Source organism: Nicotiana tomentosiformis, chromosome 4, assembly GCF_000390325.3.
Source record: "Nicotiana tomentosiformis chromosome 4, ASM39032v3, whole genome shotgun sequence".
Lineage (NCBI taxonomy): Eukaryota > Viridiplantae > Streptophyta > Magnoliopsida > Solanales > Solanaceae > Nicotiana > Nicotiana tomentosiformis.
In genome coordinates this window covers 17551153-17567625 of record NC_090815.1, presented here as the reverse complement: position 1 = coordinate 17567625, position 16473 = coordinate 17551153, and the positions used below count along the sequence as shown (strand labels likewise).

At 34.2% G+C, this 16473-nt stretch overlaps 1 protein-coding gene across 1 annotated transcript; it reads right to left on the bottom strand.

Annotated features, from left to right (window-relative positions):
- Nucleotides 1-6: 6 nt before the first annotated feature.
- On the bottom strand, nucleotides 7-3190 carry LOC104120915 (probable LRR receptor-like serine/threonine-protein kinase At3g47570). The gene is made up of 2 exons (XM_033652737.1): nucleotides 505-3190; nucleotides 7-365 (listed from the first exon to the last, which is right to left on the bottom strand). Exons 1-2 carry the CDS (start codon nucleotides 3188-3190, stop codon nucleotides 7-9), a joined length of 3045 nt encoding a protein of 1014 aa, XP_033508628.1.
- Nucleotides 3191-16473: the final 13283 nt, after the last annotated feature.

Genomic DNA, 16473 nt, shown 5'->3' with positions numbered 1-16473 from the left:
CCCTGGTCACATGACAGCATCTCTGATAGAGTACAATTTAGAAACAGTTTCAGTGATGTTCATTCTTTCAGCTCCAGAATATGCCGAACAAGCAACCCCAACTTGAAGTATAGAAACCAGACACTCCTTATTCTGGTACATACTTGTGTTTTGACCTCCATTCTCTTCATTACTTCCGGAAATAAGGGATGGTTCTATGACTTCTGTAGCTCCATTAAGCAACGCATACTTAGCAAAACTCGGCAGGTCTAAACCATCCCTAAACATTCCATCTGTTGGCCTTTTTCCTGTGAACATTTCAAGCAAGAGGATTCCGAAGCTGTATACATCACCACAAGTCGATAGCTCGCTGCCCATCCCATATTCTACAATTCACAAAACAAAATAAGGAACTTTAGTTTCTTAATAGGAGCATAACTTAGTAGGACTTGATTTTATAAAAGTAAATAGTTTGCAACAAGTTTCTTGTTGTAGAGAAAAACAATGAATGAGAGAAACAGTTACCTGGAGCAGTGTAACCAATAGTTCCTCTAACAAGACTAGAGCTTCCCTCTGAAACAGAAGAATTTTGTGCAGTTGGTTGAAGGAATTTTGCCAAACCAAAATCACCAATATGACCAACCAATCTATCGTCTAGAAGAATGTTGCTTGGCTTGAGATCACAGTGAATTATCGGAGTCTCACAGTGGTGATGAAGATAATCGATTGCAGAAGCAACATCAATAGCAATGTTGAGCCTTTGAAGAATATTCAACTTTTTTGATTCTGCCAGATTTGCATCTTCACTTGGACTCGGATGCAACCAGTCTTCGAGGCTGCCATTAGCCATAAACTCGTAAACCAAAGCCTTGAATTCATTCCCTTGATAGTCAGTTCCTGAACAAGCTGTGAGAACCTTGACCAAATTCCGATGTCTTATGTTTCTCAAGACTTCACATTCAGCCATAAAGCTTTTGGAAGCTCCATGTCGCGAGAGGTTTAATACTTTCACTGCGACGACTATTCCTCCATCAAGAGTTCCTTTATACACAGATCCATAGCTACCAGCACCAATCAAGTTGTCTTCAGAGAATCCATTAGTAGCTTGAAGCAAACTTTGGTAAGAAACATTTATGAGAGATTCGCCAAATGAGCTCAAAACAGGCCCCTTTTTGGGTTTCTTGAACAAGAAAAAAAATAGTAAAGTGACTAGAATGGTAAGTCCTAGTATACCAACGACAATAGAGATCACAATCTTGAGGATAAACCTCGAACCAAGTTTTTTTGATCTTTTGATGTCGCACTCCGGAAGATGTATGTTAGGCACACCCCCACAAAGTTTTGGATTTCCAATTACTGATATTACACTTGCATTCTTAAAGATGCCTTCATTTGGTAACATTCCTTCGAAACCATTGAACGACAAATTAAGGAGTTGAAACTTAAAATCTTCCAAGTAATTTGGTACTTGACCAGACAAGTTATTCCTAGAAAGGTCTAAAACATGGAGACCTCTCAAAGAACTGAAAGAAGGTGGAATAATTCCTTGAAAAGAGTTTCCTTTCATGTCTAAGACTTCAAGTCTCACACAGCTACCAATGGTACTTGGTATTTTGCCAGTCAAGTTGTTCTCGGAAACATTGAGATACTCGAGATTTCTCATGTTTCCAGCTTCGAGAGGAATGAAACCATCTAAATGGTTCTCAGAAATATCTACAGCAACTAAGGAAGAGAGAGCAAAAAGTTCCTTAGGTATTTGTCCTAACAGGTTATTTTGAGCAACATATATTTCAATCAAATTATTGCAATTTCGTAAACTTGCTGGTATCTCACCCGTAAGATCATTATCGTGAAAAAGAAGGATGGTTACTACACTCAGATTTCCTAGAGATGATGGAATATTCCCAGAAAATCTATTCTGAGACAAATCCAAAATCTGCAAGTTTTTAACTTTTCCAAGATTGGTTGGAATAGTACCAGTGAGTAAGTTTTCCCTCACCTGAAATTCTTCCAAGTTGATGAAATTTCCAATCTCAGCCGGTATGTTACCACGTATTTTGTTGTATGACAACTGCACAACCTGAAGCTCATTTGAGAGATTTCGGAAGGATAAAGGCAGAATTCCTCCAAAACTATTGAACTGCATCTCCAAAATTCTGAAACTAGATGCATTTGTCAAAGAGGAGATGAAACTTAAGTCATCTAGTTCTCCAGTTCCAAGATAATTCCCTGGAATGGTTAACTGTTGAAGCTCATTCAGGTTTTCAAGACTTGGTACACTTCCTGTAAGTTGATTACCTCCCGCAAGAAAATACACTAACTTTGATGAATTGGACAATGAAGATGGTATTGATCCAGAAATATTGTTCCCACCAATTATAAATAGTTCAAGATTCGGGAGGGTGATTCCCAAACTTGAAGGAAGAGTACCTTGAATTTGGTTTATTCCAACATCAAATGTTGTCATGGAAGAGATGTTGAAGATTGCATAAGGAATGGTACCTGTCAAATTGTTTGCAGCTATTCCTAAACTTTTTAAGTTTTTTAGCTGCCCGAGTGAGTCAGGGATTTTCCCTTGAAGATTATTCAATGGTGCATAGAATCCTTTCAACGATGTTAAGTTTCCAAAAGAAGAAGGGATTTCACCTGTCAAGTTGTTTCGAGTGAGTAAAAAGTATTCGAGTTTGGACAATGAGCCTAGCTGGGGAGGAAGACTTCCGACTAACTTGTTACCTCCAAGGACAAGAGATACAAGATTTGTGCACCTTGATAAATTTGAAGGAATATCACCATGAAATGAGTTGTTGCCAAGATTCAATCGTTGTAGCCTTCTCAAACGACCTATCTCCGAGGGGATTTCACCACGGAAGCTATTGTTTGACAGGTATAGAGACCTGAGAAAACTCATGTTGCCAATAAAGGGCGACAAGGGACCATCTAGATTTTGGTTCGCGAGGTTTAGTTGAATGACTCTCATGTGTTTACGTCCACAAGTAATACCAGGCCACTGGCAAAAGTGTGTGGATACATTCCATGGTTTCATATATCCAAAAGGATCCTTTATTGCTCTCCTGAATACAAGTAGTGCTTGTTGGTCTGTGTCATTGCCATGACACAATGCCACAGAAATACAAAGAAAACTTGTAATGAAGAATAGAAGGGAAAATTTACTAGTTACTGACTGATAGAAGGAGAACAATGCTGAATCCATATGCGAATGCCAAAGCATAACAAATTTGGTGGTGTTTTTCTCTCTGAACACTTGAGAATAAATAGAGGAGGCTAGCAAGCTACACAGCTTAGCATGGAGTCCATTACTTAAATGGTCGCTCAACTATCTGAAATTATCAAGTAAAGTCATCTTTTTTTCGTTTGTAAGTCTCTTAACTTTGCCTATAGCACTCAGAAGTTCACTTAATAAAAAAAAAATATTCTATAGGTAAGTTCATAATATATTAAAAAGAAAATAAATTATAATATTAAAAAGTTAAAAAAATAAAAAGAAGACAAGTAATTTAGAGGGTAAAATAGGTATTTGGCAATCAAAAGTTTGAGAAATTTAGTTGAGGACCTTATGAGTGCTATAGGCATAGTTAAGTGATTTTCCTGTTATAAACGAAAGAAAGATGACTTTAGTAGGTAATTTCGGATAGTTCAGTAACTATTTGAGTAATGCACTCCTTAGCATGAAATAAATGATGTTATTAGAGGCAATTGCAGACCGGTCATGTTGTAACTTACAGATGCATAAATGACCAACTGTATTTCTTCTGTTGACTATGGTGTAATTCCCAAAGTCAAGCTATTAGAATCTGCTAAAACTTGTTTTCAACTTGTTTTAAAAAAGTTTAAATTGATTATTACTTAACTAATGATAAGTTGACTATGATGTAATTCCCAAAGTCAAGCTTTCATAATCTGCTAAAACTTGTACTCAACCTTGTTTTAAGTAGTTTAACTTGATTATCACTTTTTAAATTGGTCAAACACTAAGCTCTATACAATACATATGCATAAATGGACAGCTGATATTGTTATTTTATAGAGCTATTTGTACTTAATAAACATGGATTAGTTTAACAACAACTCCTTTTTTATTACTTGTACTGTAAACAAAGAACACTATAGCAGAGTGTGAGGATTGTCTAAACACCTTTTTTTGTTGGGTTTTTTTCACTTTTAGTACGCGCCAAAAACTATTTACACTCGCTAGCCGAAAAAATGTATAAAATTTGTATTATCTTTGTATATAACATACAGAATGTATATATATATACAAAAAATATACAGTTTTTCGGCTATTTGAGAGCGGCTATATAGTATCATTTTCCCTTTTTTGTTCTCTATGATTTGGCCTTTTTCAGATTTGTTAAGTTCAAAATCTCTCTCCATTTCCTCTTATCTCAGTTTCTCCAAATTCTTACTTCAATGAGTGACGCACTGTCTCATTTTGTTTTTTGGTAATAATTCTTATATCCTATTTATTATTAATGTAAAAGTACTTTGCCCCTTTTTAATATTAAGCTCTTCTAATAAATAATTTATCATAATGTCATTATTAATTAATAAATGAGACCTAAGGAGAGGTCTATGTTTTTTGTTCTCCTTTTCTTCCTCTTTTTTTGTTCAGTTTTAGTGATTTCTGTTTTCTGTTGATTTTTTTTTTAATCTAAAAATGATATCCAGAAACTGAATTTCCATGGTAAGAATCTGATAGATTTTCTCTGTTCCCGAATTACGGGATCACTTTTAGCGCCAAAGATAGAGATACTAGAAGGAAATATCAAAATTAATCTGAACATGAGATATCCTCAGGGGCGGAGGGAGTGTAGAAGATACGAGTTCGGCCGAACCCGGTAACTTTGGTCCAAATCATATATTTTTTTAAAGAAATTTATTAAATATGTACAAATTATTAATTTAGAATCTACTAACTTTAAAAGATTTGGAATCCCGAATCCATATGTTTTAAATCCTGGCTCCGCTTCTCGATATCCTTTATCCTAATTCCTAACAATAATTAGATTTAACAATTGGGTTTGGTAACAAGTTGTAATGTATGAATTAATAATACAAGAAGTGTAATGTGGGAGTTATGTGGGAGTAAATAGATTTATCCTTATTGAATGTTTAGTTTGTATATTACAAATTAATATATGATATATAATTTAAATTATTTAAATACTTTTTAAACAAAATAGAAATTTTCTTACGAGTATAAGATGTTGGTTCAGGCCCTGGACCGGCCCGGGACCGCGGGCCAAACGGCTAAACGGGCCAGGACCGTTTGGCCCAGTTTTAGCGGGTCTGGTCAGGTCTCGTGGGCCGGTCCTATGATTTGGGCCCGTCAGGCCCAGGACCGTTTGGCCCGCCAGGGCCCGGGACCGACCCGGTCCCTTAGCGAGCCAAACGGTCCCAACGGCTTTTTTTTAAAAAAAAAATAGCCGTTGGGCTGTCAAAAATAGTCGTTGGCTATTTATAAAATAGCCATTTAACCCCCTCCCCCAACTTTGTTTTAATCCCAAACTTTTTATAATTACACTTTTTTCCTATTTTCAACTATAAATACCCCATCATTATTTCATTTTTTCTTACAAAATCATCAATCTATCACAATCTCTCTCTAATTTACTTCTATAATTGCTACTATTGCTTACTTTATTGTTACAATTTGTGAAACAATTGTGAAGAATTGAAATCTTCAACAATAATCAATTTCCAACAAGTTGTTCGTCAATTCGGTAAACTCGTTCCAACTCTTAAGTTTTAATATTATAATTTTGTTTGTTTTATTTACTTTGCTTGATTAATTAAGATGGCTTATTCCTTAAAAAATATGTTTAGTAAAAATAAGAAAAAACCGAAGAGTGGTGAATCTAGTGGCCAATCTGTTCCTCCTCCACTCCCCCCGGCTCCCCGACCCAAACCTGTTACCCGTCCTACACCTCCTATTCTTGATAGCGATAATAGTTTATTATAATTTACCGAGAGTCAATTTTGCCATAATATTGCACCCGGTGAACAATTAAACCATGAATATATGAATGCTCTTTATGGTAATCCAACTATTGATGAAAATGATGATGAAGAAATAGATTTTGATGAAACGCAACCGGATGACGATACACCCACTAGTCCTGCTCCTGAAGTTAACCCAACTAATAATAATCCAGATGATCCCCCGTCTGACCCTCCTATTAGTGCCCCTACCTTTTCTAGACAACCTTTTAAACGGGCAGAAACATCTCTTGTTTGGTAATTTTTTACTCAACTAAGAGAAAAAAATAGGGCTAAGTGTAAAACTTGTGGCAAATAGTTAGTTTTTCAATATGTTGGAAGTCGGGAGGGGACAAAAAGTTTGACTAGACACATATTGCTACACCCTCAAGATAAAACTAGATATTTTCGTATGAAAGTTTTGGCTGAGGGAACAAGTGCACCTAGTCAGGCTGACCTTAGTACCGGGTCAAATCAATTTCAACCGGGAATTAACACTGTTACCGGTGGTATTTTATATTATGATCCAAAAAAAGATCGAGAAGAATTGGCAAAAATGGTTACTGTTATGTGCTTACCCTATAGTTTTCCTTCTAACCCCCACTTTGTGCATTATATTAGAAAAGTTTATAATCCGACCTATAAAGGTTTTTCTCGCACAACCATAAAGAGTGATATTTATAAATATAAACATGAATATGAACAATATTTGTGCTATTTATTTACTCATATAAATTATCGTTTTGCTTTTACAACTGATATTGGTAGAAGTGGTAATGACTGTGATTACCTTACTGTTACCAGTCATTGGATTGATGAGCATTGGATAATGCAAAAGCGCATTATTGCTTATAGAATAATTAATTCACGTCACACAGGACAGTTTATTTCTAGCACGATTGCGGATATTTGTAGATATTTTTGCATTAGTGATAAAATAATGTCAGTTTCAATGGATAATGCTACTAGTAACACAAATGTTGTAGCCTTGCTTACCACTACACTAAATCCTGTATTTAGTAACATTTTTCATGTTAGATGTATTTGTCATATTTACCATTTAATTGTGGGTGATGGTATGCGAATTTTAAATGTTGAAATTGAAAAGGTTAAAATGGCTCTTAATTGGTTTTTTTATTCAAACTGTAGAAGTAGACTTAGAAAATATTTTAAAAGATGCAATGAATTTGGCCTAAGAGAAAGAAAGGTTCCTAAACGTTGTCCAACTAGATAGAATTACATGTATGAAAGTTTAGTTGTTACATATGAATATAGAAACCCTATAAACTCAACGTTTAATGCTCATGTAAGTGATGATGATGAGCACCTTGCAAATGCGGATTGGGCTAATGTTAAAATGCTTGTAGATTTTTTAGAAAAATTCCATATTGCTACAAATAAATTTTCTGGGCAATATTATCCTACTATTTCTAACTGTTTAGTTTATATTGCAGAACTTGTAAATTTGTTTGATTATTTTTTAGAGGGTGGAAAAATTTATCAACTTGCTATTGATTCCATGAGAAAAAAGTTTAAAAAATATTTTTTCCCTATTCCCCCTATTTATGGTATTGCTGCATTGTTAAATCCTACTATGAAATTAGGAGGTCCTCAATTTTGGTATGAAACTGTTTATAATGGTTTAGCACTTGAAGATGAGGAGTTGTCTAAACTTCCGAACGCAATAGCCTCAATTAAAATAAATGTTCAAACTATTTATAATGCTTATCAAGTTGCATTAGATCATGCTAGACCAAATGTTCCAACTCCTTCTTCTTCTAGTTCTCAATCATCTAAAAGAACTGCGGGAGTAAGAGCACTTAGTGCTTGGGCAGGGTTCAGGGGTTCTCAAGGTTCTAGTACTAGTGATTTTTCACAACTAAATGAGCTTGAAGTTTATTTGTCACAGGGAATTGAGGAAGTGAATCCCGACGGCTCCTTTAATATTTTGGAATGGTGGAAGGACAAAGAAAAATACTTTCTGATTCTTTCAAGGATGGCCCGAGATATTTTAACTATTCAAACTTCAACAATGGCATCAGAAAGCGCTTTCAGTCAAGCAAGACTTCAACTCGGTGATTATAGAGCGTCTATGAGGGAGAGCTTGGAATAATTAATACTTTTCAGAGATTGGATCCGTTCGGAAAGAAGAAATTTTGGACTTGCTGAATCACAACCAGAGGTAGACGAAGCTTAAGAAGAAATGCTAGCTAAACCTGCGGAGGATGATGCTTCGCCTGGAAGCGGTGATGACCAAGCTTCATTTCCGCCACCACCAACGAAAATTTCTCCGGACCTTGAAGGATTTATGAAATTTGTAAGAGATACCATGTAAATTAATATGTAACTTGTATTTTGGCACATCTTGATTAGTTTCTTTTTCTTCTCAATGGTGGTATTAGCACCTTGTTGTGCTCATTCCATAGGGGGAGGAAGACTAAGAAAGATATTGCCATGATTTTTAATGCTATAATAAAAATATAACGCATTGATTTGAATATCTCTTTACAATATTTTTGTCTTTTTATATATCTTAAGCTATACATATAGTATAATATAGTATAGTATAGTATAGTATAGTATATATATATATGTATATATAGTATAGTATAGTATATATATATATATATATATATATATATATATATATATATATATATATATATACATCTTAAGATATACTATATATACTATACTATACTATATATACATCTTAAGATATATTATATATACATAGTATACTAGATATACTAGATATATATATAGTAGATATACATGTATATATAGTACTAAGTATACTAGATATACTAGATATATATATGGTATAGTATAGTAGATATACATGTATATATAGTATATCTTAAGATGTATACTATCGAATATGGCTTATATACTATGTATATATAGTATAGTATAGTATAGTATAGTATATATATACTATATATACAACTTAAGATATATAAGCTATATTCGATATACATATACATATATATATATATACTATACTATATATATATATATATATATATATATATATATATATATATATATATATAAAAGCTTATATTTATACTATACTATAGTCTATGCTATATATACATCTCATAAGATATATAAGCTATATTTCGATATACTATATATACATCTTAAGATATACTATATATACTATACTATATATACATCTTAAGATATACTACATATACATCTTAAGATATACTATATATACATAGTATACTAGATATATATAGTAGATATACATGTATATATAGTATATCTTAAGATGTATATATAGTATATAAATCGAATATAGCTTATATATAGTAAGATGTATATATATTATAGTATAGTATAGTATATATAAGCTTATATATATATATATATATATATATATCAAATATATCGAATATAGCTTATATATCTTAAGTTGTATATATAGTATATACTATACTATACTATAATATATATACATCTTACTATATATATTATATATATCTTAAGATGTATACTATCGAATATGACTTATATACTATGTATATATAGTATAGTGTGTGTATATATATATATATAGATTATATATCTTAAGATGTATATATATCTTAAGATCTACTATACTATACTATATATATATATCTAAGATATCTAGTATACTATGTATATATAGTATATCTTAAGATGTATATATAGTATATTTTAAGATGTATACTATGTATATATAATATAGTATATATATATATTTTAAGATGTATATATTTTATATAAATCGAATATAGCTTATATATCTTTATTACTATTTTTTTTCTCTAACTTCTATAAAAAAAAAATTAAAATAGAAAGTTTCTGTTGGGCCCGCTTAGGCCCGTTTGGGCCCATTTAGGCCCGGGACCGGCCCACTTAACCCGAGACCGTTAGTTCGTGGTCCCGGTCCCGAGCCGGTTCCAGCAATAAGCCCGTGAAGTTCGGGACCGTTTAGGACCGAACCGCATAGGACCGGGCCCTCGAAGCTCACTTAGGACCGGACCCAGCCCACTTGCCACCTTTAGTTCAGGGCGAGAGAAAGAGAAGAAGAAGAAGAAAAGATGGTTGTGGTCTTATGGATGTTGAAAATTTGGGAGAAGTAAATTTGGCCACCATTTAAAAAATATGACTTTTAAGTCATTTTGGTAATGGAGAGGACACATTTGGATTTTGGCATCAAGACAAATTTATTCTATTTTGCATAATACAAGAGCAAATTTCACCCTCTACCGTTATTTTTATTAACGAACAACCTTTTAATTATTCTCTGTGTGTTCATTGTTTTGGTCGGTACTCAATTTCGTTGCCTTTTTTCAAATATATTTTTCGAAGATAAGTGTTCTTTTAGAGGCTTGAGAGGGCCCTTTACAACTATAAAGGACAGAAGATGTTCACCTTTAATTATCAAAGACATAAATTTTTTCATTTATAAATGAGGGAATTTATTGGATTAGTTTTAATAAAGTTAAGTTTTGGTTCCTAAGTACTAAAGAGATATATCTAAAAAAAAAAATTAAGTGTGCAAGATATGCCATCATGGAGTCCTTTCTTTTTAAAAAAGAAAAAATATTTAAAGGATCCTTAGTTTTGTTTACATTATTTTTCTTGGGTTTATTTATTTCTTTGCCTTTTTTTATTATTTTAAAGGAAACGCAGAACACTCTATCCTGTTCTTTTATCTCTCCTTAAATTTAAAGGAAGAATCTTCCCCTTTCTTTTTCTTGTTGGAAGATTCTGCTGTCGTTGTCTAAATAGGATAAGGAAAATGAGATATTTTGTGTAACTGTTGATTAAAACAAGCAGTATGAAGAAAAATTGGGAAAATGATTTCCGTTTATAGATGTCTTATACGATACAACCAAAAAAAATTATTTTGGTTCACGTTTTACTTTATTTTTGATTACTTGAAAATTAGTGAAACTAATAGTAAAAGAAATGGTAAGTAAATAAAAATTATACAACCAGAGTGCACCACTATTTTGGAATCACCTCTAAGCAAGTAGAAATGGCATGTGATAGCCACTTTTTAATATGATATTTAGTTTTTATTCAGTATTTTTAATGTTGAGCAAAAATAGCTACCACTCTATTAAAATTAATACGAAAAGACGTTTTTACCTTTTTTTTATGAGTGTTGTGTAAATATTAAGGACATGGTGTCTTTAGCATTTATACCACATATATAAAGTTAAGGACATGATGTCCTAAAGTTTAACAATGGAATGTGCAAATACATGATACTTTATCCTTAATATTTACACAGCATTCATGAAGTTAAGGACACCACGTCCTTAATATTCACAACACTCACAAAGTTAAGGACACTATGTCCTTAACATTTACATTGCACACATGAAGTTAAGGATACCAGTCCTTAACATTTACACTACACATATGAAGTTAAGGACACGAGGTCCTAAAGTTTAACAACAGAAGGTACAACTACAAGTTAAGGACATTATGCCCTTAATATTTACACTGCACACATGAAGTTAAGGACGCCATGTCCTTAACATTTACACTACACATATGAAGTTAAGGACATGATGTCCTAAAGTTTAACAACGGAAGGTGCAAATACATGACACTTTGTCCTTAATATTTACACATCATTCATGAAGTTAAGGACACCATATCCTTAATATTTACACAATACCCATGTCTAACATAGGGGTATTTTCGTCCGGGCGGGTAAAAATTTATTAAGCATTGGCTAAAGAGTAAATACATTTTAAAAAGTGGCTAAAGAGTAAAGACATCTCTAATTAGTGGCTAATTGTGCATTTCTCCCTCTGAGCAACAGCTACTACATATACCATTCGCACACCTCGATCGAAACCCTATATCTATACTATATTAAAAACATGAAACCCCTTAGCGAAATGTCGTTTGCCTTTTTTACCCTTTAATAATAAATTTCACACTAGACAAAATAGTCATTTAATTATTTTCCTAATTCTTAGGACTCTGAAATTAACTAAATTTTATTTATTGAACCCTTCCTTATTTGAATTAGGTAAGAAATCTTAATATTTAAAAATTTAAATTCTATTTAGATTCTAACACTTCAATTGGAACAAACACATAAATTGAGCACAAATGTAAATATTGAACCTTTACGCACGTTAATACTTATATGATCATTAAATGACACTTAATACTTATATGATTAAAATAAGTAAACATATATAAAAATTATAGATATGTATGTAATATAGGAGCACTAAAATAAAAGCACACTCATAATACCGTCTATTTATAAGAAAATACGTAGGACAGAGTTTCTTGCTGTGATGACCCAAAATGTCATCTTTAAATTTAATAAGTAATTCTGTGTTCTAAGACCTCGAAAAGCACCATTTATCATTTTTCGACTTGCGTGCGCGGTCCGTACAATTTTTCGGAAAGTTTTTATGTGAAAAATGGATTAAAATAGGAAATAGAGCTTTAAAATTCAAGTGAGTTGACCTTAGTCAACATTTTTAGCAAATGGACCCGGATCGGTATTTTAACAGTTCCGGTAACTCCGTATCGTGATTTGAGACTTGGGCGTATGCCCGAAATTTAATTTGGAGGTTCCTAACTCAAGTTATGACCATTTAACGGAACTAACAATTTAAAGGCTAAATGTTCCAAGTTTGACCACGGGGTTGACTTTTTGATATCGGAGCCGGAATCCGATTCTGGAAATTTGAACAACTCCGTTATGTCATTTAAGACTTGTGTGCCAAATTTGAAGTCATTCAGGATTCATTTAATTTGTTTTGGCACGAGATTTGCAAATTGAAAGTTTAAAACTCAAAGTTCGAATCGATGTGTGAATTATAATTTCAGTGTTGTTTGACGTGATTTTAGACCCTGAGTTAGTTCGTATTATGTTACGAAACTTGTTGGTATATTCGAGCGGGGTCCCGAGTACCCCGAAAGTGAAACGGATCGAAATCGGAACAAGAATTAGACTTAAGCAAAATCTGAAATTTTGAGTTCTGGTGTAATCGCACCTGCGGAATTTTGACCGCAGGTGCGAGCTCGCAGAAGCGAGACTTCCATCGCAGATGCGGTCTTCGCAGGTGCGGCCCTTTTGTGCAGAAGCGGACGTCGCAGGTGCGACATTTTGTCCGCAGGTACGGAACCTCGCCTGGCAGCCCTACTTCGCAAATGCGAGTTTTGTCTCGCAAATGCGAGACCGCATGTGCGAAAATATAGCCCGCAAATGCGAAAATACTGGGCAGAATACATAAAATCGGGTCTTAGCCATTTTTTAAGTTTCGGATTTGGGCGATTTCAAAGGGGATTTTCACGACTTTGAACTGGGTAAGTGTTCTTTATCATATAGTGATTGTATTTCATAAATCCATATCTATATTCATCATTTATTTCGGATTTAGATGGAAGAAATTGTAATTTTTGTACAACTTTTCAAAAAACGAAAAATTAAGATTTGAAGGTCCATTTGATATCGGAATTGGACAAATTTGGTATGGTTGAACTCGTATCGTAACAGGTGTTCGGATTTCGTGAGTTTTTCAGGGATTTGAGACGTGAGTCCCACTGCCGAATATTTTAATGAATTTCAGATTTTTATCCGAAAAATTTATAAATTCATATGGAATTAATTCCTATGATTAGTATTGAATATATTGAATTGTTTGTGAATATATTTAAAACTTTCGGAGGCAAATTTAAAAGGAAAAGCTGTGGTTGAATAATTGATTGGAATTTACAAAGCGAGGTAAGTGCCGGGGTTAACCTTGACTTGAGGCTAAATATTTCAAGTTTGACCACGGGGTTGACTTTTTGATATCGGAGCCGGAATCCGATTCTGAAAATTTGAACAGCTCCGTTATGTCATTTATGACTTGTGTGCCAAATTTGAAGTCATTCCGGATTCATTTAATATGTTTTGGCATGAGATTTGTAAATTGAAAGTTTAAAACTCAAAGTTCGAATCGATGTGTGAATTATAATTTCAGTGTTGTTTGACGTGATTTTAGACCCTGAGTTAGTTCGTATTATGTTGCGGGACTTGTTGGTATATTCGAGCGGGGTCCCGAGTACCCCGAAAGTGAAACGGAACGAAATCGAAACAAGAATTGGACTTAAGCAAAATCTGAAATTTTGAGTTCTGGTATAATCACACTTGCGGAATATTGACCGCAGGTGCGAGCTCGCAGAAGCGAGACTTCCATCGCAGATGCGGTCTTCGCAGGTGCGGCCCTTTTGTGCAGAAGCGGACGTCGCAGGTGCGACATTTTGTCCGCAGGTGCGGAACCTCGCCCGGCAGCCCTACTTCGCAAATGCGAGCTTTGTCTCGCAAATGCGAGACCGGATGTGCGAAAATATAACCCGCAAATGCGAAAATACTGGGCAGAATACATAAAATCGGGTCTTAGCCATTTTTTAAGTTTCGGATTTAGGCGATTTCAAAGGGGATTTTCACGACTTTGAACTGGTTAAGTGTTCTTTATTATATAGTGATTGTATTTCATAAATCGATATCTATATTCATCATTTATTTCGGATTTAGATGGAAGAAATTGGAATTTTTGTACAACTTTCTAAAAACGAAAAATTAAGATTTGAAAGTCCATTTGATATCGGAATTGGACAAATTTGGTATGGTTGAACTCGTATCGTAACGGGTGTTCGGATTTCGTGAGTTTTTCAGGGATTTGAGACGTGAGTCCCACTGCCGAATATTTTAATGAATTTCAGATTTTTATCCGAAAAATTTATAAACTCATATGGAATTAATTCCTATGATTAGTATTGAATATATTGAATTGTTTGTGAATATATTTAAAACTTTTGGAGGCAAATTTAAAAGGAAAAGTTGTGGTTGAATAATTGATTGGAATTTGCAAAGCGAGGTAAGTGCCGGGGTTAACCTTGACATGAGGCTAAATGTTTCAAGTTTGACCACGGGGTTGACTTTTTGATATCGGAGTCGGAATCCGATTCTGGAAATTTGAACAGCTCCGTTATGTCATTTATGACTTGTTTGCCAAATTTGAAGTCATTCAGGATTCATTTAATATGTTTTGGCACGAGATTTGCAAATTGAAAGTTTAAAACTCAAAGTTCGAATCGATGTGTGAATTATAATTTCAGTGTTGTTTGACGTGATTTTAGACCCTGAGTTAGTTCGTATTATGTTACGGGACTTGTTGGTATATTCGAGCGGGGTCCCGAGTACCCCGAAAGTGAAACGGATTGAAATCGGAACAAGAATTGGACTTAAGCAAAATCTGAAATTTTGAGTTCTGGTGTAATCGTACCTGCGGAATTTTGACCGCAGGTGCGAGCTCGCAGAAGCGAGACTTCCATCGCAGATGCGGTCTTCGCAGGTGCGGCCCTTTTATGCAGAAGCGGACGTCGCAGGTGCGACATTTTGTCCGCAGGTACGGAACCTCGCCTGGCAGCCCTACTTCGCAAATGCGAGTTTTGTCTCGCAAATGCGAGACCGCATGTGCGAAAATATAGCCCGCAAATACGAAAATACTGGGCAGAATACATAAAATCGGGTCTTAGCCATTTTTTAAGTTTCGGATTTGGGCGATTTCAAAGGGGATTTTTACGACTTTGAACTGGGTAAGTGTTCTTTATCATATAGTGATTGTATTTCATAAATCCATATCTATATTCATCATTTATTTCGTATTTAGATGGAAGAAATTGTAATTTTTGTACAACTTTTCAAAAACGAAAAATTAAGATTTGAAGGTCCATTTGATATCGGAATTGGAAAAATTTGGTATGGTTGAACTCGTATCGTAACAGGTGTTCGGATTTCGTGAGTTTTTCCGAGATTTGAGACGTGGGTCCCACTGCCGAATATTTTAATGAATTTCGGATTTTTATCCGAAAAATTTAGAAATTCATATGGAATTAATTCCTATGATTAGTATTGAATATATTGAATTGTTTGTGAATATATTTAAAACTTTCGGAGGCAAATTTAAAAGGAACAGTTGTGGTTGAATAATTGATTGGAATTTGCAAAGCGAGGTAAGTGCCGGGGTTAACCTTGACTTGAGGCTAAATGTTTCAAGTTTGACCACGGGGTTGAATTTTTGATATCGGAGCCGGAATTCGATTCTGAAAATTTGAACAGCTCCGTTATGTCATTTATGACTTGTGTGCCAAATTTGAAGTCATTCCGGATTCATTTAATATGTTTTGGCATGAGATTTGCAAATTGAAAGTTTAAAACTCAAAGTTCGAATCGATGTGTGAATTATAATTTCAGTGTTGTTTGACGTGATTTTAGGCCCTGAGTTAGTTCGTATTATGTTACGGGACTTGTTGGTATATTCGAGCGGGGTCTCGAGTACCCCGAAAGTGAAACGGAACGAAATCGAAACAAGAATTGGACTGAAGCAAAATCTGAAATTTTGAGTTCTGGTGTAATCGCACCTGCGGAAATTTGACCGCAGGTGCGAGCTCGCAGAAGCAAGACTTCCATCGCAGATGCGGTCTTCG